Genomic DNA, 26,597 nt, shown 5'->3' with positions numbered 1-26,597 from the left:
TCTCTGCTGCTGCTGCTCCTGATGCCAGCAAGCCCGGGAAGTCAGGGCGACCCCCATGGAGCTCTCTCACCACTGCTCTCAGTGAGGACCGTCAGGTTACGACCACCAGTTCTGCACACATAACATGTCAAGTCAAATATTCAAGGTCAATTATTGACATTTCGAAGAGAGTGATTCTTGAGTTTAGTAGGAGTTGTGTCTCCAGGCTGTATTACAAGGCCGGGCCTTTTCAGCTGTTGGATGGCTGGGATGAAGTGTGGATGAAAGCTGCTTTATTCTGTGCAGATGGACAAAAGGAAGTAAATAGGTATGTGGTTGAATTCCCAATAAAACACATCCAGACATCCTGTGCTCTCTCTCTGGCCTGGTCAGAGTTAGACTCCATGGTGGCCAGATTCAGGCAGGCCAGCTCCAGCTAAACCCATCTGGGGAGACAGATATGGCTCACAAAGTTTAACCACATTTCTCAGTGCTGAGGAAATCCCCTGGCCTTGCCTAACAAGAACACTGTTTTATTATGACAACAGAAGCCAGATGTCCTATTTTGGCAATTGGATGCACCTAAGAGAAGGACGACTGGATACTGGATTTACTACTTTGTCTACCCACCCACTTGCAGACTGATTAATAACACCGAATAAGGCCTGTAGATGGCTTAATGACAACACTATTAACATGCATCAGAAAGCATCAGAAAAAGATAACTAGAGATTCAGTTAAACAAAACTATACAAAAGGTTTAAACAATTTCTTCCATGATTCAATAAATCCATGCCGTAACTACAAATGCAAAAAAATCCATTGGAATCTAGCAAAAAAAGGATTTCCCTTGGTCATGCTTCCCTCTTGTGGCCATTCAAGTAAATTACATAAATACAGATCACAATAACGTCCAATCACTGCAACAAAACACATTTCCGGAGAGGAAATAGGTATTATGAAACAGATGACAGTAGTAGCTCTATGAATTATGTCCAACCGTAGTTATGACTTTGCTTGTAAGTGCTACTAAACTGTAGCTTGTCTGTGGTCTCCAGGTTGGCCTTTGGTGTGTGTGTGTGTCTGGGAGCTTCTGGCCAGTCCCGTCATAGTGGTGAGGGGTCTGACAGAGGGCAGAAAACCCACACATTTTTCACTTCATTCCTCTGTTAAAGTCTGACATAATTAAATCTTTATAGAGTCCTGAGACGCTGCCAAAATAACCACCTTCCGCTCTGCTTCAGTGAAGCATGAGCTGCTCCGATTGTTCCTGACTTCCTTTCAGAGAGACTCTGAACAAAAGCTGTACAACTTGGAGCACACTGACAAAGTTATTTTCTGAGGTTCAGTCAACTATGAAGTAAAATACCAGGACAAAAACTCCTACTCAACTATGAAGGGATTCTATCACTGAACTTTAAAGGAAATGTTGGTAGACACAAGCAGTCAGGAGGATCGAGTTACCGAATAGTTACAAATGAAGGGTTAACCAACACCTCACATAAATCATTATGTGAGACTTCACACTAATCATTACCTTTTGCAATTTAAAAGGAATATTTCCACATGAACTAATTTGCACGTTGGGCCATGTTATGCATTTGTCACCTTTCATGTGTAGAGTACGTGGGGCAAGAACTGTGGGAGGAGTAGCGCTGACAATCATAACACTACACAATGTGCGTGTGATAACAGTAGTGTGATAGATAATAATGGAGACGAGAGATTGGTAGTAAAATGCTTACGAACTGTTGTATTTGGATGAGTGAACGGACATATCAGTCACACACTGTAAGGCCACTGTGGAGTATAGTAAAGTACTACAGTATGCTACAAACAGTACTGAAACCACTACTATATGCAGTCCAATGGTAATGAGTGAAAAGAGACATTAGTGATCAAAACAGCAATGCAAGCTGTCCAGCAACCAATAACGACTTGCTCCACGCCACAGCAATGAGTGTTAAGTTAGAACAGGTAGCACAGGCAACAAAAAGTGCAATATTATACTGTATCATCCAGATATTCTGTAAAAGGCTCAACAGCATCCAAATACACTAAGGCAAGTGAAACAGCTTTTGAAATATTGTCTCTTAGAGGAAATGCTTGTTATCTTTTTAGGGACTGTCTCTCAGAAGCAGTGCACAAGCCTTTATGGTAATCACTTAGATAAAGTATAAAATAGGTCAAACATGATAACATACTGCTTTCACTAGGCACACAAGACAGTGGCTGGTTGGATGCTCTCTTGATCATGGCATACGACATACTGTACAATACATTCACAAAATAATACAAAGTTAGAAACTGAAATACGCAAAGACAGCTACAGTGTGCAGTTTTGATTAAGATCGTCTCAAACACGTTTCGTTATAAAAAGATATGACAGAGCGTGACGGCAGTGTTGGTCTCAGGGGTGGTAGTCACAGCTACAAATGTTTCAGTCGAACCTTTCAAACGCAGGTAGGCAGAACCGCACTGACACAATGACAAGACAGACAGTGGCACACCATAGCCAGGGGCTGTAAAAGGCATCGTCCCCCCAGACCGCAGTTGACCCAGCGGTAGTGCAACGCTCTGGATCCATCAAACCAGTGTCTCTGGCAGCGTGTCTGCATTATCTGGTGATAGGAGCTGCCATATCTGCCATTTGTCCCTCTGCCACTGAGGGCTTCTAGGCACCATTCCCTCCGGATGACCAGATGCGGTCCTAGGCTCCACAATCTGGGGGACTGGGCTGAGGCTCTGGGGGGGCCTCCGGGTGGTCTGGGGGGTCAGGTACCCATGCTGGGAAGCAGGGTAGGACGGTGTGGAGACAGGGCTACCTCTGTGAAGTCCAGGGTACGGAGGAGGGGGTCTCCCTTCAGCTCGAGCCCTGCCTCCCAGGGAGGGGCTAACCGGGGGACCTCCCTTAAACGTTAGGTCCTCTGAGCTCCCGGATCCTGATTGGCTGTGGGCTCTCTGATGTAATAATGGACTGCCACTCAGCTGTCCTGTGCCTTTCTGGTCCTGAGGGCTACTGCTGCAGCGAGTCACCGGGGGGTGGGGCCTGCACTCAGGCACACCCAAAGAGGTTTGAGTCCGTCGGACAGGAGGCTTGCTGTTGCCTTGGTGATAGCTGAGCTTCTCTGATGAGTCTTGGGAGCTGCATTCTGACAAATCACCTTGACAACCTGAGGGAAACAAAATTGCATAAATTAACATTCAAATGTAGCTCTTCTATGAAGCACACCCTCTTAAAATACATCTCCTGAAAAAAAATAACTTACCAGAGATCAAATGAGGATCCATGAACTCTTTTTTTAATGTTGCATGCCAGGCTCCCCAGATGGTTTGTTCATGTGCAGTGTCTAATACATAACAAAACAAACCAGGTGTATTCTCATTCTCATAACTCATTTCCCATTTCCAATTCTCCGCACCATGTTATAAAATCATCCATAACTCACCTCTGTCAGCGTCTGGGGCCATGCAGGTTTCGCTGGGCTGCCCTTTGACGTGACCCACCGGTGAGCACTGCTCAGCCCTGCTGTCCCCCTGCCCTGCCCTGGGGAGACGGTCTGAGAGGGCCTTGCTGTCACTGCGGTCACTGTGGTCCACCTGGCACTGCAGCGGGCGCTCAGACAGCACGGGAGAGTTGTTGTCGTAGGGGGAAACCTCCCCACTGGAGGCCTTGTTGGAGTCACTGGACGACCGTCTCTGGTGGAGGGAGAAGGCCTCGTCCGCCCTCAGCACCCTCGGGACCCTATGGAAGAGAACGGGTGAAGGTGTGGAACAGGAAACGACAGTTGGAAATGTTTCATTCTAAATAGAAAACCCATGCCATTAACCAATGGTATTTTCTGGGGAGAATACCAAAAAGCCAATGTTTTTTTTCTCTTGTTGTGATAAGCTCCTGCCTGACACAGGCAGACCACCAGGGGGTGATCACGGCTACTCTTAGAGTCCAGAGAGGATCCTGCTGTAAGTGGCAGAGCTCTCTGGTAGAGGCACAGCAGGGAGATGCAGCATCTGATCTATCTAATCACGCAGGCTGACTCACGAGGACTGTGAGGCCTTCCTCCTCAGCAGGTAGTCCACCACGTCGGGGTCTGTCTCCAGCAGGCTCATCAGCACCTCGCTCTGGAGGTCAGGAGGCACCTGAGGGGGGGAAGGGGAAGGAGAAACACAAATGGGATGGACGCAAATCACACTGTACTTAAGCTCAAATGAAGACAGACAATTGGAATGTTTGTATGATTCATGACACGTTTAAAACTGGAAGCCTCGTTAGGGATCCCGTGCCACTAAAGATTAAACGGAAACGAACGCAAAGAATCGTTCGTCCTCAAATGGACTGGACCGTAGGTGGGCCATATCTGGGAAACACAGGAGACTATTACGCAATCCTGGAAAAGGCAAGGGATTGTTTTGATGAAGGCCAGAAGAGTTGTGTGTTGAAAGGACCAGTCAAGTGACGCTGAGAGAAACAAAGCTGAGATACTGTAATCAGACACAACCTCCGCAGAGTGAGTCACCATCTGGTCCCTGCCCTGATGTGGCCCACAAACCCACCAGGGGTGACCAGCAAGTTGCAAGGAGTTTATTTGGCTTTTCCATAACAGGCTTGGTTTTATTAGTGACTCCGTCCGGGCTAATTGCATCTTAAAAAACGTACGAAACTCATGTTTACCTTTTATTAAATGGAGCCACTCTATTAAACTGAACAATTCCTCCTAAACATTCGGTGGTATTCTGTTTGGAAAGCTGAACAGTGACTAAGAGTGATGAAGTGGATTAGGGTTATTTTCCAGTTAAAGGCAAGTTGGTCCCTTTGTCTTATACCTCTTAAGACTTACAGGAAGATAACTCTCTTACGACTTGGGAAAGTGCTTCCCGGTAGAGATGGCTCACCATGAAAAGAGTCTGGTGTGTGTTGATCATCCGCTGGACCACACCGATGATGGCTGTGCTTTCCTCCGCACGGGCGATGCTCTGAACGGCAAACTCCTTGTCGGAGCTCTTCTGCTTGTGCAACACATTGGGTCCGAAGATGGTGGCCAGGTTAAGCGACGTCATCTTGTTTCCTGTGATCTAAACACACAACGGTATGGCCGTGACACAGGTTTGCCGGAGGGTCGGTACTCTTTGTGTTGCTAACATGCAGAGTGTTTTCACTAAGATGTAAGATATACCAAGTTCATGAACGTGAATGTTTAATGTTGCCTTTACGTCCCATGGTGTGGCTAAAAACGAACAATTATATTTCTGAATTATTGCTGTATAATTTGCTGGTGGAAGAGGAGGTTTTGGTGGAAATGGTCACCCTCCAGTATGGTCATGCGTATGTGTGTGGCCATGTACGTGTGTGTTAATGGTCTGATACTAAAGTACCAATACTAAAGATGACTTTATCTGTACTAAAAGACATTTTAAAATCCATCATTGTAAACACATACTGTGGTACAGTACAGAATACTATGTCTCTCTTACTCTCTCTCTCTCTCTGTTCCATTCTCTTTCTCTGTCCCATTCTCTCTCTGTCCCATTCTCTCTCTGTGTCTCTCTCTCTCTCTCTATCTCTGAAGCATTCCCTTGGAGAGTTTGGATGCTGCCGTTTCAGTTTCCTCTGCCAGAGCTGGCATACCTGAGCTCCTTCTGCTCGGTAGAATTAACAGGGTTTGTTATGCATCGTCACAAAATCCCCAGTAATAACAGGATAATGAAGCCTGAACTGATCTCATTCTGGCTGCCTGACCAGTGACCCTGTTACCTCATAACTCCCTGCCTTATGTGCGTGACTGTTAGCAAGGATTTTTTTTGACCGTGTCTGGCACAGGAAGCATTTCAGGATCATGCTAAACGGTTTGTTGATGGACATTAATTGGAAAGAGTATTCAAGTTGACGTTGGACAAAGGTTTTCTAATAAATTGCTGAATTACATGCACGGCAGAGCAAACATCGAGAAACCACTTTCAGTAGAGCAGTGTAGATGGTCAACACACACACACACACACACATAAATACACACACACAAATACACACACACAGGAAGGGCTTTTCTGCCGCCCCTGTGACAGCACCACATATTCCTGCTCTGCTGTACAGTGAGCTCTCACCTCCTGTCTGTCCCTGTCATGGCCGTCGTGGGCGTGGGCGGCGACCGTTGCCAGGAAGTGGAGGAGGCGCTGCAGGGTGTCACTGTTGCAGGGAGGAAGTAGGTAGACAAGCAGCTGCATGACAACCTCCTGGTCTGAGAGGTCCAGCACGGCTGAAGGACAATAGGACAAGACCAGTCAGTGTGTGTAAGGTGTGTGAGAGTGTGTATGGGGTCCTATGATTAAGTAGAGGGAGAGTGTTTGTGGTGTGTGGTGCACAACGGTGCGTTACAAGGTCAGTCTGTGTGTGGTATTCGGTGAGAGCGTGTGTGGTATTGAGTCAGAGTGTGTGTGGTATGGGGTGTGTCGTAGAGCGTGGTATGGGTGTCACTGTGTGGGTGGCAGAGTATGTCGTTTACCAATCGTAACGTGCAAATATGTGTTGAGACCATCGTGAAACCGTAACGAGACGACAACTGAACCGTGTTGCAAACAGGTGTCGAGTGGAGAAGGGGTCCTCACATGCGGTGTTGATGAAGGCTGTGTAGAGCTCCCTGGTGAGCAGGGGATCAGGCATGTCCCTCAGGAACTCCTTGAGGAGAGCAGCCACGTCATGGACACACTGCTCCTCTTCCAACCGCATGTCCACGCCCTGGTCGTACTCCTCACGGAGCTGGGGAAGACCGCACCAACGCCAGAGATTAGACTCATGCAGACATGGACCTGGGGAAAGCTGATCTCATCTTAAAGAATCTGGATTCCCAAGCCAAACAATTTTCACTAAAAGATTACTAACATTGAAGTTGTCAATGAGTAAAGTAGGTGAATGTGCAAACAGAAGTACACTTACAAAAATATAAAAAATAATACAAATGTATAGAGCTAGATCATTTGCATCATGTCATGTCAACAATAGTGGTGGCAATTTATCTTTCTGTTGACATTTTACCTGTCGTACTCTTTTTTTAGAACTGCCCACGCGGAAAATGCCAACCGTTTGAAGACCTAACAAAAAAGAGGAAAATGGAAGGAGAAATGTCGTCATTGCTAACGTAAATAAAGTAAATTCACTCCTCAGTCCTGAAAACAAACACTGCCCACCCAACCATGAAGGTCACATGTTTCTTAGGTGAAAGGAGCCACTGAACCCAGGAAGGGGCGGGTACAGTTGCGCCCATGGTGGGAGTAACACTGAAGAGAGATGCAGTGATGCCTTTAACACATGAACAGTCATTTTATATACAACAGTTGTGATTAAAACTACATTGACTCATTCCACATAATAAAAAAAAAAACACTTCCGCTCCGTAATACGTAATGACAAACACCTCAGGATCCACAGTCAGTTCTCGCATGTTCCTGAGGATCCAGTGCCTACCATATTTCTCCAGGTGCTGGCAACAGCTGTCCACTACCCGGGGCACCTGTCTGTAGATGGGATTGAGGCTGAGCTTCTTGTCCCGGTGCTTCTTCTTGTTGCTGGGCGTGTCGTTGGGCAGGGACAGCTGGAGAGCCTCCAGCAGACGAGACTGGTTGTCATCGAGGTCGGTGATGCAATCCACAGACACTCCACCCTGTCCCGACGAGAGACGGAGAGGACAGAACAGTCACGGGGAGAGGCAACGGATGACGTGCGGTCGCACAGCATGAAGAGCGGCGGGTGAATGCGCGCATGCGGTCCAGGGAGGCGGACGGGTGAGACGGCGTTAAATCACGTGTAGCGGGCACATGCGCTCCTCAACAACACGCAGGCCTTGTGAGTAGGGTTCACGTTTACACACGCGACATCATGTTTTCTACAGTGATCCTCGAGTGATATTAAATGTTGACAGATACTACGTGAAATCTCATACGAGTGATATCATAGTACGGGATCATGTTCCGCGTTAGCGTTAAACAGACTAAGTCCTTCCGAACTAAAGGGGGCTGCGTGTGGACGTGGGCGTCGGGGGGAGCTTACCCTCCGGCGCGTGCGTGGGAGGGGTTCAGGTGTGTTGGGGGAGGACAGCTCGTTGGGCGTCTCGGAGGTGGAGCTCAGGGAGGAGTTGCTGCTGGACAGCTCCTTCACCAGCCTCTTGGAGGTGGAGGTGAGGTGGAAGAAGGACGTCACCAGGTCGTTGGGGTCCCAAGGCTCTTCTTGTTGGGGGTCTAGACGTTGCTTCAGCAGCCGGTCGTTGGCGATCACCTGGGATAGGGGAATGCCGAACGCCTGGGGGGCAGAGTCTGTGAAGAGGAGGAGGAAAGAGACAGACAGGGGGGAATCAGAGTTCACACTCAACATTGGCCCGTAGTCAACACGATAAAACACTCACTTGTTGTTGAATATTGGGTAACGTGTGTCGTGCCAGGAAATCCTCATGGTTGGTTTGTCCTACAGATATTTTCAATGATATGGTTTCTCAGTTGAGTCCGTTCTTTTTGGGGTTTCTCCCTATATGGACCTCCAACACTGTCATGTACAGATGGAGCTACTCTACACACCTAAGGGCTCGAGCTACTCTACACACCTAAGGGCTCGAGCGACTCTACAGATCCTTGTGGGAAATGCAGAGTTAAACAAGAACAATGTATTGTTATTTCTTCAGAGTCAGGGATCTGGCCCTGTGAGCAAGGAGACAGAATGAAGGAACAGCACAGGGGTCGGCCACGCCTGAGGACTTTCTGCCACGACTGAGCCACCTCTCAAGATTGTTTTTATTATTTTCTCGACTGCTTGGCCCACATAGAAACTCACATTCCTGCCAACATTGTTGCAGGGGGTTGGGCAGAGCAGTTGTCGAAGCAGCCCCCTTTCTGGAGGGTTCTAGCGTATATTTTCGCTCAGTGCTGGCTGCGTACAGACAGCTGAGAATGCCTGCTTTAGTGAGCTCGACATAGCTGCAGTGTAACGGATCAAAGGGTGCCTTCTCCACTGTCAGCGGCTGGCCGCGTCTGTGTGGGAGAAAACAGGACCCAGCTGGGGAGGAACAAAGGTCCAACAGGCCCGACCGAGTGGCTGTCCCACAGCCTCTTCATACGGTTACTAAAAAGAGTTGTGTTTATCTTCACTGGGATGGAAAGACTAACAATAATATTATCACTCTCTGTTGTAGTGAGACGGTCTTATCGCGAGACATTGGTGATGGACATCTGAAAATACCCCAAGACCGCCTTTAAATCAAAGCCTGGTCAAATGTCCTATCAACATACTATCAGAGGACTATCCTGCATAATGTACGTACAGTGCCCTCCAAAAGTATTGGAACAGTGAGGCGAATTCCTTTATTTTTGCTGTAGACTGAAAACATTTGGGCTTGACATCAAATAATGAACGTGAGACCAGAGATCAACGTTTCAGCTTTTATTTCCAGGTATTTACATCAGGATCTGATGCACAACTAAGAAAATATCACATTTTGTTTGAATCCACCCATTTGTCATGTGAGCAAAAGTATTGGAACAGATATACTTAAAACATATTTAAGTGAATAAGACTTAATATTTAGTTGCAAATCCTTTGCTTTCAATAACTGCAGCAAGTCTGTGACCCATTGACGTCACCAAACTTTTGCATTCTTCCTTTTTGATGCTTTCCCAGGCTTTCACTGTAGCCTCTTTCAGTTGTTGTTTGTTTTGTGGGGTTCCTCCCTTCAGTCTCCTCTTAAGCAGGTAAAATGCATGCTCTATAGGGTTTAAGTCTGGAGATTGACTTGGCCAGTCTAATACCTTCCATTTCTTGCCCCTGATGAACTCCTTTGTTGTTTTGGCAGTGTGTTTTGGGTCGTTATCTTGCTGCATGATGAAGGCTCTGCCAATCAGTTTGGTTGCATCTTTCCTTAAATTGGCAGACAAAATGTTTCTGTAGACTTCCGAGTTCATTTTGCTGCCGCCATCATGTGTTACATCCTCAATGAAGATTAATGAGCCCGTCCTAGAAGAAGCCATGCAAGCCCAAGCCATGACATTACCTCCACCGTGTTTCACAGATGAGCTTGTGTGTTTGGGATCATGAGCAGTTCCTTTCTTTCTCCAAACTTTAGCCTTTCCATCACTTTGGTAAAAGTTAATCTTTGTCTCATCAGTCCATAAAACTTTGTCCCAGAATTTTTGAGGTTCATCTCTGTACTTTTTGGCAAATTCCAGCCTGGCCTTCCTATTCTTCTTGCTAATGAGTGGTTTGCATCTTCTGGTGTAGCCCTTGTACTTTTGTTCATGAAGTCTTCTGCGAACAGTAGATAGTGATACCTTCACTCCTGCCATCTGGAGGTTGTTGCTGATCTCACTAACAGTTGTTTTAGGGTCTTTCTTTACAGCTCTCACAATGTTTCTGTCATCAACTGCTGATGTTTTCCTTGGTCTACCTGTTCGACGTCTGTTACTTAGTACACCAGTAGTTTTCTTCTTCTTCAGGACATTCCAAATGGTTGTACTGGCTATGGCCAATGTTTCTGCAATGGCTCTGATTGATTTTCCATCTTCTCTAAGACTCACAATTGCTTGTTTTTCACCCAAAGACAGCGCTCCGGTTTTCATGTTGTTTTCACCTCTGAATACAGTCTGCATAGACAAAACCTATCTTACCCAATCTGAACCTGAGTGTAGACATTCAGTGGTATTTATTGATTGAATAATGTATGTAATAGGACACACCTGGGCAACAAAACACACCTGTCAGTCATATGTTCCAATACTTTTGCTCACGTGACAAATGGGTGGGTTTGAACAAAAAGGTGATATTTTCTAATTTGTGCATCAGATCCTGATGTAAATACCTGGAAATAAAAGCTGAAACGTTGATCTCTGGTTTCACATTCATCGTTTGATGTCAAGCCCAAATGTTTTCAGTCTACAGCAAAAATAAAGGAATTGGCCTCACTGTTCCAATACTTTTGGAGGGCACTGTAGGTGAATGGATGGTGAGGTTGATCAGTGGGTTTGCTCTGAATGGGTTGTATTCTGTCCTGTACCTTTGTCTTTGCTCTTCTCTTTGGCCAATGAATCCAGCTTGGTTCTGAGTGACTTCTTACGTTTCTGGCCATCTGGAAGGGAAGAAGACAGCAACGTGAATGCATCTTTCAGCCACCTCTTAACATCCTGACATACCTGCTTCATGTTAAGATCATGAACCAGCTTTAACCTATCTCATCTCAATCGAGAAAGGGGAGGGGGGGGGGATTGGCTTTGACATGAAACCCAAATCATCCATCATATTGTCATCAGTATGTGGAATGTGAAAAGAAAGTTAAGTAAGATGTGATGCAATTTATAGTCCTCCTACAGCTCTGCGTGCCCATCTGCACGAACACGAACAGTGTCCTACCTGAGTAACCCAATCCATGTGTAGACAGACTGGGCCCTACATACATCACTGTTTCAGATGACACTACCATTTCTCCAACCATCAGCGCTTCCATTCGCTTTGTAAACTCTGATCCTCTCGTAACCCTGAAGAATTGGCGAGGAAATCACCTGGCTATTGTGTGTGTGTGCGTGTGTGTGTGTGAGAGAGAGTCCTATGCTAGCACACACTAGGGAAGTTAAGCCCTTGTCACAAGTGGGAATGTGATCCATGACAGAGCTGGCTGACATAAAAAGGGCCCTGCCGACATGAAGACACTCACCGTACCCTTCTTAACACTACATGGAAGATGTCTACAGTCTTTCTCCCATGTCACTTTCAAAATTCACTTAGTGTAAACACGCTACGCCAAATCCGCGACAAGGTGTAGAAATGTATGCTTGTTTTGGGTTGGGTAACATCCATGCGTGCTGTGACAGGCCTTGTAAAAAGGTTTGAAACAAATAAGACTTGCTATGAGTAGATGGAATGGCCTCCAGGTGTGTGTGTGTGTGTATACGTGTGTGTGTGCCCGTGTGTGTGTGCGCTCTCACTCACGTACCTTTAGGGATGGTAATCTGGCAGTTGAGGTCATAGTCCTGAAGCAGCCGGCTAAAGGCTACATCCTGCAGGCGGTCTCTCTCTAGCTCTGAGAGGCTCTGAAGGGGTACAGGTTTCAGGCGAACACTGCGCCCTGACATGCTGTTCCAGGTGAAATCACCCTGTGAGACACACACACACACGTCAGACATCCATCAGAGCTGTCACACGTACATAGATCCAGAAGAGTCTTGCTTTGTAGCCACATAAACCATTTTAATGTCTTTGCCTCACCTGGCAGCATAGCTAATTAATCATTATCATGTCTATCCTATGATTGAAAAGGAGACCCACACCAGGTAGAGTTTTAAACTCGTACTGTAAGTAGGAAAGGGAGATAACGATTGTACTGTGCTCCATTTTTGTGAGTGCATGTTTTGTGAAAAATGTGTAATGTAATAAACAGATGCATGTGCGTTTCATCAAAAAAAGTAAGACAAAGTATGGATAGCTACCAACAGGGCCAAATTCACATACAGTAGATTGGTAGCAAAACCTACTGACCACAAAGACCTTTTGCTGCCATTCTAACCAAGCTGTCCTTTCATCATCATCTTTCTTGTTCTGGTTGGAAGTTAAAGACTCCAGTTGAACATCAACGCAAGCCCAGTCATCTCTGTGACTGGGAGGAACTTAGTGGAAAACACAGCTGGATGCTCTCCCTCTCCCACTGTGCTCAAGCCTGCCAAAGCTCCATCCATGCTCAGGAATCCCAAGCGTTCACAATCTCCTCAAACCCTTCTAAAGAGACGCTCCAGACTGGTTATGTAACGCAACACTGAAACACTGCCATGTGTGAATATATACTGTACATGGATGTACAGTACAGTACAGGAAGAGGAGTTAGATAGTGCAGTCTCAGTATAGAGTGGAAAAGGACATTTGATGTTTTTCTGTGACGGTTATACAGATGATCCTAGCTGGGCTCTACTGTATCTCACTGGGACGTGAATAATCTATCCTGAAATCCTTGACCTCTGAGTATCTCCTTGCAAATCCATGCTGTCGATTAGACTCCCTTTGATCCAACGCAGTCAAACCAATCATTTGAGCCAAGAGCCATGCTCCAAAGAGGCTTAACAGCTCATTAGCAGACTAAGGCTTACAGTAAGGTGGTTTTCCCCTGTTAAATGAGCATATCAGTAGTGGTGCGCCTTTTACAAGAAGCAGACATTACAACACTTACTACTGGGCAGATGCTTATGGATGAGAATGGAATTAAATATTGTTTCTTTTCAATTCAAACAAGGAGGATTTGGAGAACTGTGCTTTGTTACTATCTCCTGCCTTTTCAGATAGGGGGTTGTCCCGTAAAGGTAGGGATGGTTGCTCTCTCCCCAGTCTAACCTCATCAGTCGTGAATGAGACACACACACTTTACATCGGTATCCACCGCTCCCTCAACCATTTTGCCTTTCTGCAATGCTCTCTGTGTCTGGCCACGAAAACTCTGTGGTAAAAAGAATGTGTTTCACCTCCCTGGACGCCAGCCCATTATCCAAACTCCCAAACACACCTTCACACTTTTACTGAAAAGGACACCAAGCACAACAATAGGGATGATGAAATCCTCAAGACAACATCATGTTGTGTCGTGATGTCAATTACTAGATAGGCAATTTGAGTATAAAAGTGTAGTCTGGTTAACATAACAAAAGGGACAAAATGCATTGATTTCCATTTCGACTCAGTGGTACAAAGGGTGGAGAATAACGACTCATCCAACACAGTGTGAGCTGTAATGACAATTCTGCTCAGCCTGTCTAGACATTCCTACAGAGTGAGTCTCTGGGAGTGAGCACTTTCTCCCTATCAGATCTGAGTCTCCTCAAGTTCCCACAGTCCTCCTCTGACACAGTGGAGGGAGCCTGATCCTGAGCTGTTTGACATAAACACACATCACTAGCTTCTCCCCTCATGAAGCTCTCCTTACACCTTGTTGTAGAGGTTTTCTGCGTTGTTCTGCCTGTTTCTCAAAAGGAAGTGTTTACTACAACCTTGTGTCGGGTGGATAAGCTGACTGGATGTTGCTGCAACACCACTTCAAATGAAAGCTACCCACATGCATTGTATTATATTATGAGCGGGCATGAAGTAAGTGGTTCAACAACTTTTCTATTGGACATTGTTCATTATGCCACTCCAGAAAGAGCTAACCCTAAGAAAGAGTTTATGTATATGCAAATAGTAGTAGATATGAAATCCCCAAAACTGTAACTTATCACACCCTTTTCACCCAGTGACTTGCTGTGAAATAAATGATTTCCAAATATCATTTGTACCCTTTCTAAGGCACACCTGGTTGTTTTTAGAGCAACTGTCATATACAGGTATGACAGTAACCCTACCGTGAATATCTCATCCAAGAGCTGGTATGTGAGAAACACATATTGGGGTGTGGCCTGTAGTGTTTAACAAGATCTACACCAAAGTAGATCCACAACACCGTGCCTAAATGAGACTCACCTACAAGTCAGATTATACATGTATCCATTATTGTACATTCTCTAGGCCTAACCTAAATGACAGATCATCAGGAAGGGTAGGCACAACAGCCAAGCATTCTACCGCATAGAAATAGGATCATGATCTAATAAACAATGTAGCATGGAGTTAACGAGGTAGCACAACAGACATTGTGTTGCAGTTGCATAACACAGCGTTTTCAAACTGCTGTATTCAGTTTCATAACATATTGTATCACTATCTATATCTATAGTGAGCCCATACCTGAAAGAGTTAACCAATACAACTTCATTTTAGACTTCCATGGTGTGATATAAAAAGCATGTTGTAATACATGTGGAAAACAATGAGCGGAAATGAACAAGGTAAACACACCATAGTGAGATTGAAAGCCTAGATTAAAGCAATCTACCATACTTGAGTTGGATCCGAAGGGTTGATGAATATTCCTCCCTACTCAGGAAGCAACAGAATGGAACACTCTAGTAGAGATTTTTGAGACTGGGGCCACTTTCACTCTAAAAACAGATTCATGTGTAACAAAACAGGATTCTAATGTTTTAAATCTCCAAAACATCTAAAAATACAGAGGCAAATGTCAAATCTCTCAAATGTGAAATCTCTCAAATGTAAAATACAAGAGTGTGCATGTGGTGTCTATCAGGTTGGCTGACAATTCGAAATCACTATAAGGTCTGAAAAGTCAAGTTCAAAACTCCAGTTCACGTGTTGCTGAGTCAGGGAATTTTCCAAGAGAAAAAAAACGAACATCAGTCGTGCATAAAACATACAGTACTTACACCTGACCAAAACAATGCGATAGGGATTGTCCATCAACACTGTCAAAAAAAACATATTCAGTCTACAATGCCGGACGTTGTTATGCTTCTAAACACAGTACTGTATATGTTTATACCTCATACTTCCTGGTATGGTGACAAGGTGACCTATCTGTCTGATCTGGACTACCTTGAAAGTGATTCAGGGTAAACAGGAGAGCAAATCAAACCCTTCCAGTAAAGGAATCCCAGAAGTTGCAGTGTACAACTCTAACTGACCTGAGCCAGTTAGTTTAAAGGATTAGTGCAAATTTTTGAGACCAACACTGGAGTACACTTTCCAGTCTGTAATGAGTTCATTGGTCTAAAAGTAAAATATTTACAGTACCACTTTAACCAGAAGTGGTGTACAAGGAAGTCAATACTTCCTTCCTCTATGATGTAGTAGGAAGCTGTTGCTAACTTTCTAATGATCTGATGGTCCAACACGACAGTTAAGAGTCTTACCCTTGAACTGGCTAGTCCCATTGGTTCTCTTAGCATTACTATGTAGATCATGGCTATTAAGCCATTAATCAGACAGTTGAAAGGTGAAACGGATGTGAGAATTTTTAAATACAGCTATATCCTGTGATTAGTGCCCACGTAAGAGACAGCAGTGTGTATAATCTGAGGTCTAATACCCAGGCCTTTGGGTTAACAAGCTAATACGATCTTGACATACATCAACAAAACCTGGACCGTTACATAAACTGGGATGAAATCATAAGCCTGGCAAAACACTATTGTTATAAGAATATCCTTATTGGACCAATGTCTTATCCCTTATGGTCTTGCATGATCTTATATCGTCATAACAACCACAACAGACCAGTACCCTATGAGTATTGTTTCAGCAGCCAGTCTCTCTGATATAATCCTAGAGTCTAGACAGGTGCATGAAGACTGTAATGCTGTGTGTGGACAAGGTGGCCATACTGTATGCTACAAAGTAATCAATGGAGGTTCTCCAACTCTTACTAAGTGCACATAACTATCTACACCACGCAGCACCAAGACTAAAGTTGGTTAAGTACAAAAATGAATTCCCTTAAATACATAATGATGCCAAATTCCTGAATGATTTCATATGATAAGTTTTTCATGGTTACTCCCACCAGTTAAGTAGGCTAAGTTTCCCCTTTACTACATGTTTGCATACTCAAGACTTTGTTAAAAGCATACTCACTTACCTTAGGTTACATTATTGACCCAAAGTAATTTTATCACAAAAGAAATGAGTAAAATAACTTTATTTTTTTCTTCTTTTTTTACCGTGTCTGTCCGTATTGTCATCATAAAGGTTTGTAGCCCATCAAGGTTAATCAATAAAATGTACAAACATATATTATACCGTCAAAAGGGATTCTGCTACTGCACTACATGCTTCATTCACTTCCCTGTACCTACTTACAAGGTAGGCGATGCGCCTGTCGAGAGGGTCGCACATGTTCAGTATAATGCTGTCGGTCGGTCGGTCCAAGACGACGCCTGTGGGATTAAACTCCAGAGAACTGAGTGCATACCGTTGCGCGAGCAAAATCAATAACCACTCAAGTTTGTCCGTTTCATAGCGCTTCTTGCATAATAGTTCATGTCTGTTCAACAACCGAGGTGCGTGACGTCCTTAGAGTTGCTGTCTATGTTTTTATTGCGGTTCAGGGAGGAACCGGGAACAAAACACAAGGAAACCTGACGATAAAAGTGGGCAGGGCAGTAGCGCTGCAGAGCTCTCTCCTCCGCCGAGACCCAAAAGGTTAAAAGTGCTATATTCGCCATCCAATACTACATAATAACTTGATGGATGTTGTTAACTTTCGAACCCCTTTAGGGGACTCAAAATATTCGATTGAAATAGCATATATTTAATCGTTTTTAGTTAAATACAGTTCTCTAATCGTGTTCAGGTTACCTACATTATCCTTATCCTTTTGAAGACAGGTATAGTCTTTGAAAAGACGACCTAAGGCTTTGACGGCCAATCAGGTTTAGAGCTGTTGTAATAGGGTATAGGTTCAATTAAGATACCGATTGGACAGACTGCTTGTTTGTGGCATGTTCAAATAAACAACCTGCCAATAATTGAAGTTACATAGTATCAGTTTGTTTCTGTAAATTTTTTCGGAAGAACGTATCTGGAGTTTGCCTTAAAATATTGTATTTGTCCAAATGAAATAGAGAAGTAGTAACCTATCCGATCCCGGTATCCCAAATTCTAATTTCCCATGTGAACCCAAAGTAGGGTATTAGATATACATTAGTTTTACGTGTTATGTAACACGTGCTGACCTCGCCATAAAACAAACCAACCCATGCAGTAAATCACCTTGAGCATCCTCAGAGAGCACTACTAGCTGAAAAAGAAAAAAAACCACTGCAGCACCACCCTTGTATGGAGTTATTATGTTCAAACAACATACTGTAGGCCTTCCGTAGATCAGTAGAAGTCCTACAGACTTGCCCAAACTCATGAAATATATCTTCACAATCAATATTCAAGTCTGATTTACATATTTACATGTTATTTGAATCATTCTACAAACACTGTAAATGCAAAGGCATGTGGTTCTTGTGGGAAAAATTGATAGTTTGTTATTTTTGGAGAGTGCTGACATGTTTTGCTTTAACCATCTAAACAGGAAGAACTGTGTCCGAAACGAACACACTGGAATGTGCTGTCAGGTAGTCAGGGAAACGGCTGCAACATTATCCACAGCCATTTCACTGTTGTTACTTATGCACCATCAACCAGATGAAACCTTATACTTTAGACCACATTTACCTTAGGTCTCTAGTTTGAGTCTTTGTTAAGTATAATCTCAAGCACATTTACGATGAGCTATTATTTTAGGGTTTTCATCAGTCCATGGCATGCAAATAAATTAAGTTTGAACCCAGAAATATCACATGTTTAAACGTACACCATCCAAAAAGCCACTCAGATTAATGAAGGGGTATTTTCAGAGGCTGTTTGGAACAATACCAAGAGGCCTAGCGCTACAGAAAAAGCCTTGCACTGCATAATAGTTAGGGCAGGTGCGGATTGTGTTAACACTCTGATCCCACTGCTATAAGCCTAACCAATTTTCATCATTCGAAACCATCCAAACATATGTACCTTGCCAATAGCTTTAACAGCCAAGATGAATTCAACAGCCATATTGGCTCAAATTTTCAAAAATTTGTATATACTATAAAATTAGCCAAACACTCAAGTCTGTCTAATAACAATGTAGGCCTTGCCTGATTGGCCATTGTGCATTTTATGTAGCTGTACTGTATTAGTATTTCCTTCATACAGTGATAGTTGGACCCTGTTTTAAACAAGTCTTGAACATGAAGTGAAGTTTAAATTATTCTCACGGTTTCCATTACATTCCAAATGTAATGCAGATTTAGTTTTGCCTAAGAAACTGAATGCCTGTCAGAGGGTAGCTAAAGCAGACCTATAGTGGCATGGTGTGACTGGCTCAGAGGGGCATGGTGGGAGACAGCAGACTGCTCACCACCATCACCCCTCTCTCTCCCCACACCTCACCCCCTCTCTCTCTGTCTCGTGCTCTTCCTCTGTCCAGCGCCCTTCTCCTCCTCCAAGGTCTCTCTCTCCTCTCTCTCTCTCTCTCTCTCTCTCTCTCTCTTTCTCTCTCTCTCTCTCTCTCTCTCTCTCTCTGTCTCTCTGTCTCTCCTCTCTCTCTCTAGAGCTCATTGGAATGCAGAAGGTGTTCCTCAATAACACTCCAGGGGCGAGTGCCAGAGGCTAGCTGGGGCCACACTGGCACCTTGGCCCCTCTCACCCAGCATCCCCCTCCTCACAACCTACTCTGGGTAAAAAAAAGAAGGGGTCCTGTCACGTCACAGCGTGTCACTCTTCAGTGATAGCTGTAAGAGAGTACTGTCATTTTACAATGTAGTACTGATTTGAGTTTTAATCGAAAACATTTACCTCAACTGCCTTTTCTGAGTGATAGGAAAGAGAAGTGGTGGAAGTAGGCCATCCCTAGCAGTACCAGTACAAATGGCAGCCGTGCCCCTCAGAGGGTTAAGTATGCCCCAGAGCCTGAGCTGCTTTTATTCATACCAGCTGCCTGCAGGCTAGAGATTCACTGGCATCCCAAGAGGAAGGCAAGAGAGCAGGGGAACCCTCCAAACATTTTCCTCAAGCCAGAGAATCCAATGAGGGAGAGATTGATTATCGACTTGGTAACAGGTCAACAAACGGTTCCCAAACAGGCAACTTCAAGATGATGCCTTGCTTACGTAACAAACTCTAAACAACTAAATATGTGTAGACAGTATGAACTATTAACTTAAAATATTATTAAGTAAAAAAACATTATATGCATTGAGTATATTCGACTGTTTTGTAAGTTGATTATTTTGTATTGAAACTTAAAGTATGATAAATGCAATAATATAAAAACGGACAAACTGACAAATTACATTAGCAGTAGTACAACAGTAGCGGATAGGATATTGCTCTTTTTAAAGGCTTGATTGTTTTTCTTTAAAGCACCATGACATTCATCTCTAGGTACACCATTCACCTACAATAAAAAGATGAATAGCTCGATTTATATTAGCATATCCAGGAATAAGGCATGGATATTTAGATATCATTGGCCACTAGATATCAGCATTGAGCTAAAACTACTCAAACAAGTCAACGCTTTGCTTCCCTCACAGTTGGACAGGTTTTACCCTCTGCAGTGGGGCATGGAGATATGTTCTGAAATATCAGACGGTAACCATGGTACATACTGTACTGCCACTGTGTTTCTGGTTTTGATTGGAGTTTTAAACTGGAAATGATTAAAATGATATGAAAGATAAAAATAAATATAAACACAAGATCCCCCACGTTCCATACCTTGGGGCCATTTTGTTTACCACAACCCAACATCATAATCTACATCAGCCTAAATTAATTCAAAAGGCTGATGTAACCAATGCTAGGAGAACACATTTGGATCATGGATAGAATGTCCAGAGCCACATGAAACAATAATTCACTTAAACCAGTTATGCTCAAATCTATAACCATGAGGCTAAACTAGCTCAAGACGGAAAGGCAATGGCTTGTTTTATCAATGTTTATTAGATTTTCTCCAAACATCCAGTACCTATGCAGTATCCCCTGTACCTCTGTGTGTATTTGCCTGACACAACAAAGACAGCCTATTCAGCGTGTTTGTCTGAGGAGTAGAGTGGGCATAAGAGGGCTCATCATTATGTCTAATGAGACACAGCCACCCACAGTGTTATCTAGAAATGAGCTGCAGTCTCATCTGAAGCAACAACTGGAGCCCGGTAGGACAGTCTCAGCGCGTGACTGATGTTTCCTCTCCTCAATCATGTTTCAATGTGCATGAGTGCTCTCTATATTTAGACTAAAGTACCGGAGAACATTTTTTTTTGTTTGTTTGTTTGTGTTGAGTGTTCTCTCAGCTTATTGAACACAATCTAGGTAGACTTCCAGAGTCTGCACAGTCCAGAATACTGAGGAGATGGATGCAGACCAGCACTGTGATGGCTCCCCATGAAGACAAACAGACAAGCATCTCTACCACCCCGGTCTAAATAATGAAACATTATGCGGATGTTCACCACATCTTAAACGCAAAGGCTATTATTAGGATTGAAAACATATCTATAACTCCAGTGACAGATCAGTGGCTGTTGTCCAAGGTTTGAGGTTGACAGGTCAGCTTACGTTAGTGCTACAGTTGTGTAGCATTGAGAGAAAAACACATTGGAGTGGCTAGTCTTGAGGGTCAGGTTGACATTGTGAGAACACGACTGTGCAGACAAATAACCTACCCATGGCTCTTTTGTTGAAATGGTCCATTTCAAACAAATCTCTGTACAGTTCTCTGTAAGCATAAGAGGACAATGCTTAGATTATGGCTTAAAATATGATGGTGGTTGCAGGTCTGGTTCCATGTCAAATACACACTGAAATATGTGCCTGAGGGAACGTTGCCAAAGATCAGGTCATGCAGTTCTGCTGTGAGAAATAAGAGTTGAAGCTTACTTTATGTAAACCAGATGTCTCTTTGCTTTACATATCAACTCAGCCTTCCCAGTCCTTAAGTAGGACCTTACTGGGCACATTCAGCAGAAGGATACAAATGAGATTGGACATGTAAATATAATTGAGTAAATCTAACTAATGATAGAGAACAAATGTTGTGGATCACATCAGGATTACTATTTCAGTATATTGAAAGTTAATTTTATTATTTCTCTTACTATTAATTTAGTAAATAATAATAAGACCCTTTAAAATGTTGTAAAACTGAATTATCCAAAGCAGTAATCAATACGCAGCGTTGTAAAAAATCTATTTACGTTTTGAATTCCTTTGTTGTGCATGGTGTACAGTATGCACTAAACCAGCCGCATGCACTATGCGACATACTGTATATCAGCATTGGAGACCCAATCTCTTCTAAACATACAGTCCACAATGTACTGACAGCATCAAACAGAGTAATTGAACATACTGTATTATTGGTCTTACGGAGTTTCAAGATCATTCATAGATCATATCTTCTTCTTTCAGATATTATTATTATTTTGCACCAGCAAAAGGGCTGGGGGCTTAAGAGCACCAACAGTTACAGGACATATTGTACAGCACATCTTTTAAAGACCGGTGAGAAAAGCAGGAGTAGAGGCGGCAGGGGAGCTGTGTTACATACAGAGGGGGAGAGCAATGTCAACCTGACTTCACTGTTGTTATTACGACAGTCTCTTAGTTACGGTCAGGACAAACGGCCAGACTTGGATATTTACACGCCCAGCAACATGTGACTGTGATTACTGAACTAAGGTGAGATGTGAGTTGCTCTGTTCGGTGAAGGTTTCTGAGCGTGGTCATGTGAGTCTGAAGGATCTCTCACACAATGGCCCCAACCTGAGATCTGCTTCTGGTCTGTTGCATTCTTGGGCAGTAAGGCAAATATAAGCACTGTTGTAAAGCTTACCCAGTAACTGGTGAACGATGCTCGAAGCTGACAGAATATATGCAGCAGGATTGGAAGAGAAAATCATCTCATTAGTAATGTTCCATGACACTATTGTTTCTTGCATATTATCAGTCAAGGGACAATGGTTTCCATCTGCAATGCCAAATCAAACTATTCTCATAAATGTGCTTTCTACACTGTAGTTAGTGTAATTTCCCATGGCAACATTAGTATACCAACCATAAATCACCCTAAGCGTTCCAAACATCACTGGCAGTTCATTCTCATCTAGAACATGAGCTGCATCTGTCTTTGAGTCAGAAGTGTAAAGAACATGCAGGAAACAATCTTACATAATACCTCTGGTCTCATGGGGCTCTCTGCTATTAATCAGAGTCAATCAGATTTATAGTGATTACATTTCTGAGGGGTCTGGATAAGAGATCTGAGCCCTGGTTGGTGACAGTAGTAGAGGCCAGATGCCTGTCATAAATTAGAGCCCTATCGTTATGTCGCCCTAACGATACATCTCCTTCACACTAGACAAACAGTGGAAGCAGGAACACCATCCTGAGGGTGGTGCCGCACAAATCTGCACGGACTACATCACAGTCACAGTTAAGAGTAGAACATCCAGATCTTCTCATTAAGGCTGTGAAAAGGAGGTTCCACCGAGAATGAAAGGTTGGATGTGTTATGTAGGTAAATACATTATATTGATCCTTCCATTAACTGAACATTATATTGATCCCTCCATTACCTAGCTATTGAGCTGGGTTTACTTTGTATTGAATCCACGCGGCAGATCCATCCATCAGGCATTGTACATGAGTCTTCATCGACAACTTTCGTCCATGAGTTATTATATTGGCTCATTAGGACAAGTGAGTTCATAATTCTCTTAGCTCTACAGCTTCCCATGTTGCCATGGATTGTCAAAGGTTTAAAAGTTTCACAACTAATCGTGAGTTGAACATCAAAAACATGTTACTTGACACTGTGGTCTCTACTCTGACAACACTGGCTATTTTCAGCTAATTGTTGAAACGAGGGTCTTTAAAATAAACAAATCGTTGAATCTATTGTTATTTTTGCCTTTCACTCTTTTGTTGGATGTCTAACAGTGCATTAGTATTTACTGGTGTTGCTGCCTTACATGGCTTGGTTTTACTTAAGCCAGAACATTCAAACTTTGGTGAATTCCAAGTAATAATAGGTGGAAATAAGGGTGCTTCGTTTTTACGAAATCAACATTTCCAATTGCTTTATATCTAGACACATTCAGTGAGGAAGACTTATCCAAACATTGTGCCTGACTTAAGTTAACTAATTAAAGAATTTCTTTGCAGCTTGTCTTGAGAAATGACAGGAAATGAAATGCCTGACCTGCAGCAGAACGCCCATCAGTAAGAAATAACACACATCCCTGGGCTGAATGGTCACAGGGATTTAGGTTTTCTGGCTCATCAGTAATAAGTTATTTAAAAGTCTGACGGTTCTAGGAAGTAACTTAGCCCGGGTTTGAGAGGCCAAATTAAGGACAATAGCAATAGAAACAGATGTTAATAAATTAGGTAGAGGGCGTTCGTGGAACACTTTAAAACCAATGTTTGAAGAGAATAAAGTATGTTTGCAGTTGGCTGCTGGGATACAGTAAAACAACACTGGTTGAGCTTCATCTGAGATGTACTGACCCATAGCTAACTACAGAGTGGTGTGTTGGTGGTGAGGATTGGTGGATAACTCTAATTATTTGGATGGAGGAACCTGCATTGGGATCAGGTCTTACTTCTTGGTATGGTTCTGTCCTTGAGGACTACATCATCTGCTTTAGCATTAGGGGGTTGGGAGAGAGGACAGGAACTGGAGGAATCTGGGAACTCAGACATGCCTCAGGCAGTACACCACTGGACAACCTCACTGGAACTTCACTAAACACTGATGAGGCAATATGCTCTGTGTCTCCAACTCAGGTAACACATTCTCCCAGAGTGACATATTTTCTCTCCACACATGTTAACAAGTAAAGACGCGCAATGACTTGAATGTACAATGTAAGGTCAGGACCATTTGACCAAAGGACTACTTTGAATTGTTCTGAGAAAAAAAAGTACTGTTATTTGATTTTGTTTCATCAAGCCATTTGTTGTTTTCATTTAAGGTAAAGACATGCTCCTTGTGTCTGTGGTTTGAAAGATCAGTGGTTGTAGTCCACAACGAAAATCCAAAACAAATCAGTAATTTTCCCAAGAAGTCATTGTTGAAAATTGGATTCCAAAACTGTATAACTGGACACACAGGATACGACAATTTAAACTAAAGTTCTGTAACTCAAAATTACACACTAGAACTGTAGCCATGTTAACATGTTGCAACATGCAAAAACATCACAAAATAAAAACAATACAAAGGAGCACATTGCATTAGTATTTAAGGAATTTGAGCCGTTTCCGGCATTCAGAATTTCAATAATGTTGGGCTAAAGTTATTTAAATAAGTTTTAAAGAAGACTTTAAGTAAATTGCTGGTCCTGTCGTAATACATTGGGGTCCCTGAGGCAAGTCTATTGTTTAATAATAATGTACAATGCTGTTGCTTATAATGAGCATCCTTGAAGTAAAACACTAAGTTTGTAAACCAATAAATAAAAGGGTATAGAGGTCTTACAAGATTTCCAAGACTTATCCAGCACTTCCTTTTGCTGACCACAATATTGACTGCGTTTAACAGGAAAGGACTATTTCCATAAAATGTTTAGTTTTTCTACAAACAAATGACTGTTTATCTAATAACAAGACACACAGAGCCACAACCGATGTGTCACTTTTTTGAACGTGAACTGTGATGTTGTCACAGAGATGAGAGTTTTACTATTGTCCTCCAACATTTGAAATTAAAAACATTTAATTCTGTTGGTTTTCAAAGACATTTTCTCCCCGCCCCCTCCCCCATTCCCCAACCACCCTTTTGAATACACAATCTGCCTGCAAGTCTAGAAGATCATTAGATCTATCAGCTAGGGAATATTTGTTATTCTATTTCATAAACCTGGAGACATTAGAACAATAATGATAAAATATTTGGATGCACACAAGTATTCCAGTTCCTCACCCTACCATCACCTCCTCCTCCCCCCTCCTCTTCCTCCTCCTCCTCCTCCTCCACAGCTAAACTAAAACATCAACATAAAATACACATTGGAACCTTAAACTGTACTTACCTCAGATTTCCATACAGCGTAAGAATTGGTAAATGAAGGTTGTGGTTTCTTCTGGAGCCACTTAAAAAGTGTGTTTGGGTTTCCGGTTGTTGTAGCAGGACTTCTGGCAAGAAAAGGTAAGTCCCAGGCAGTATTCCTCTTTGTAGCTTTCGAGTCATAATCGAAGTTAATGTAAGTAAAGTGAGACGCGTCCAAAGATGCAAGGTTCGAAGATGATGATTTACATTTTGTGGCCGTAAGGCACGCATCTAATTTATAGCTTTCGATAGTTTGGTAACCACCTACACCATCACCTGTATGACCATGGACGAAGGAGGGCTTCAAACTATTGCCCCTCATCGATGCCTCATCCGTTTCGCTCCCGTAATGTCTTATCAAAGCAGCGTCCAAACTTCTGGTCTGTCTTAATTTCCGTTTGGACATTGTTTTGGAGTTTGGTGAAGAACACGAGAAAACACTACTAAGCAACCCTTGCGTAGACATACTTGTATCTTACCGTCTCAGAGTAGACGAAAAGCAACAAGAGCGATAAATAAATCACATAAATGGGTGCGAGCGCTACTCAATCGCTTGCCATGAAGATGAGAAGAGTTGGCTGATAATTAGCTTGCTGTCAGACGTTATAGTTCTCTCCATGTTATTTAGCTCCACTTGACATCAAATTCGTTTGTGATTTGATTGTAAAATCCTCAGGATGGATGGATGGAGACGGCAACAGTTTCACAACTGTGCGAGCGTCACCGGGCTGCGCCCCCCTGAGTAATATCAAATGCATGTGCCTGTCCCAAGTCTATGGCCTGGCACGTACTAGTTGCTTCCACAGGCTAGGGCGACATCAAGGCGAGACAAAGTCAAGTCATACACATTTTTGTGAGTCACTAAATTGAATTTTATAAGTGTTTTTTTTACAATTCCTTTACAAATTCCTTCCTGTATACCTGTGAACTTAAGTGTTTAAGCTTGTCCAAAGAGTTTCCAAAAATGATGCATTCCAATACTGACCGGTGAATGTGCCTTTGTAGTCTTTCTGTGTTAAAATCATTCCTAACCCACTCCCTAAACTTGACAAAAACATTCTTCCTCCTGAGCATAGTTGCTTCTTCACTGCCTAGCATATTGTGGCATGGGAACAGGCTTTTCCTGTGGGAGCC

At 43.2% G+C, this 26,597-nt stretch overlaps 2 protein-coding genes across 4 annotated transcripts in view; one reads left to right on the top strand and one right to left on the bottom strand.

Moving 5' to 3' along the window:
* Nucleotides 1-1,712: 1,712 nt before the first annotated feature.
* Nucleotides 1,713-26,146, bottom strand: LOC124485043 (rho GTPase-activating protein 6-like). 3 transcript variants are annotated; one of them, XM_047046315.1, is made up of 13 exons: nt 25,447-26,146; nt 11,937-12,096; nt 11,004-11,075; nt 8,018-8,280; nt 7,436-7,631; nt 7,007-7,062; nt 6,580-6,730; nt 6,079-6,230; nt 4,873-5,052; nt 4,022-4,119; nt 3,429-3,724; nt 3,249-3,329; nt 1,713-3,152 (listed from the first exon to the last, which is right to left on the bottom strand). In XM_047046315.1, the coding sequence occupies exons 1-13, from the start codon at nt 25,927-25,929 to the stop codon at nt 2,566-2,568; spliced, it is 2,775 nt and encodes a 924-aa protein (XP_046902271.1). In that variant the 5' UTR covers nt 25,930-26,146; the 3' UTR covers nt 1,713-2,565. The 3 variants fall into 3 exon arrangements, with proteins under 3 accessions (XP_046902271.1, XP_046902273.1, XP_046902272.1); XM_047046317.1 differs by lacking the exon at nt 25,447-26,146 and adding an exon at nt 16,669-16,940; XM_047046316.1 differs by lacking the exon at nt 25,447-26,146 and adding an exon at nt 16,673-16,939.
* frmpd4 (FERM and PDZ domain containing 4) overlaps nt 23,748-26,597 on the top strand; it is a 37,157-nt gene continuing 34,307 nt past the window's right edge. Inside the window, exon 1 of the mRNA XM_047046312.1 lies at nt 23,748-24,199. The gene's annotated coding sequence lies outside the window, so the exon portion shown is untranslated. The remainder of the gene's footprint in view (nt 24,200-26,597) is intronic.

This window comes from Hypomesus transpacificus, chromosome 23 (assembly GCF_021917145.1).
Source record: "Hypomesus transpacificus isolate Combined female chromosome 23, fHypTra1, whole genome shotgun sequence".
Classification (NCBI taxonomy): Eukaryota; Metazoa; Chordata; class Actinopteri; order Osmeriformes; family Osmeridae; genus Hypomesus; species Hypomesus transpacificus.
Note: the sequence above shows the minus strand (reverse complement) of the source record. Positions and strands in the feature narration are given on the sequence as shown.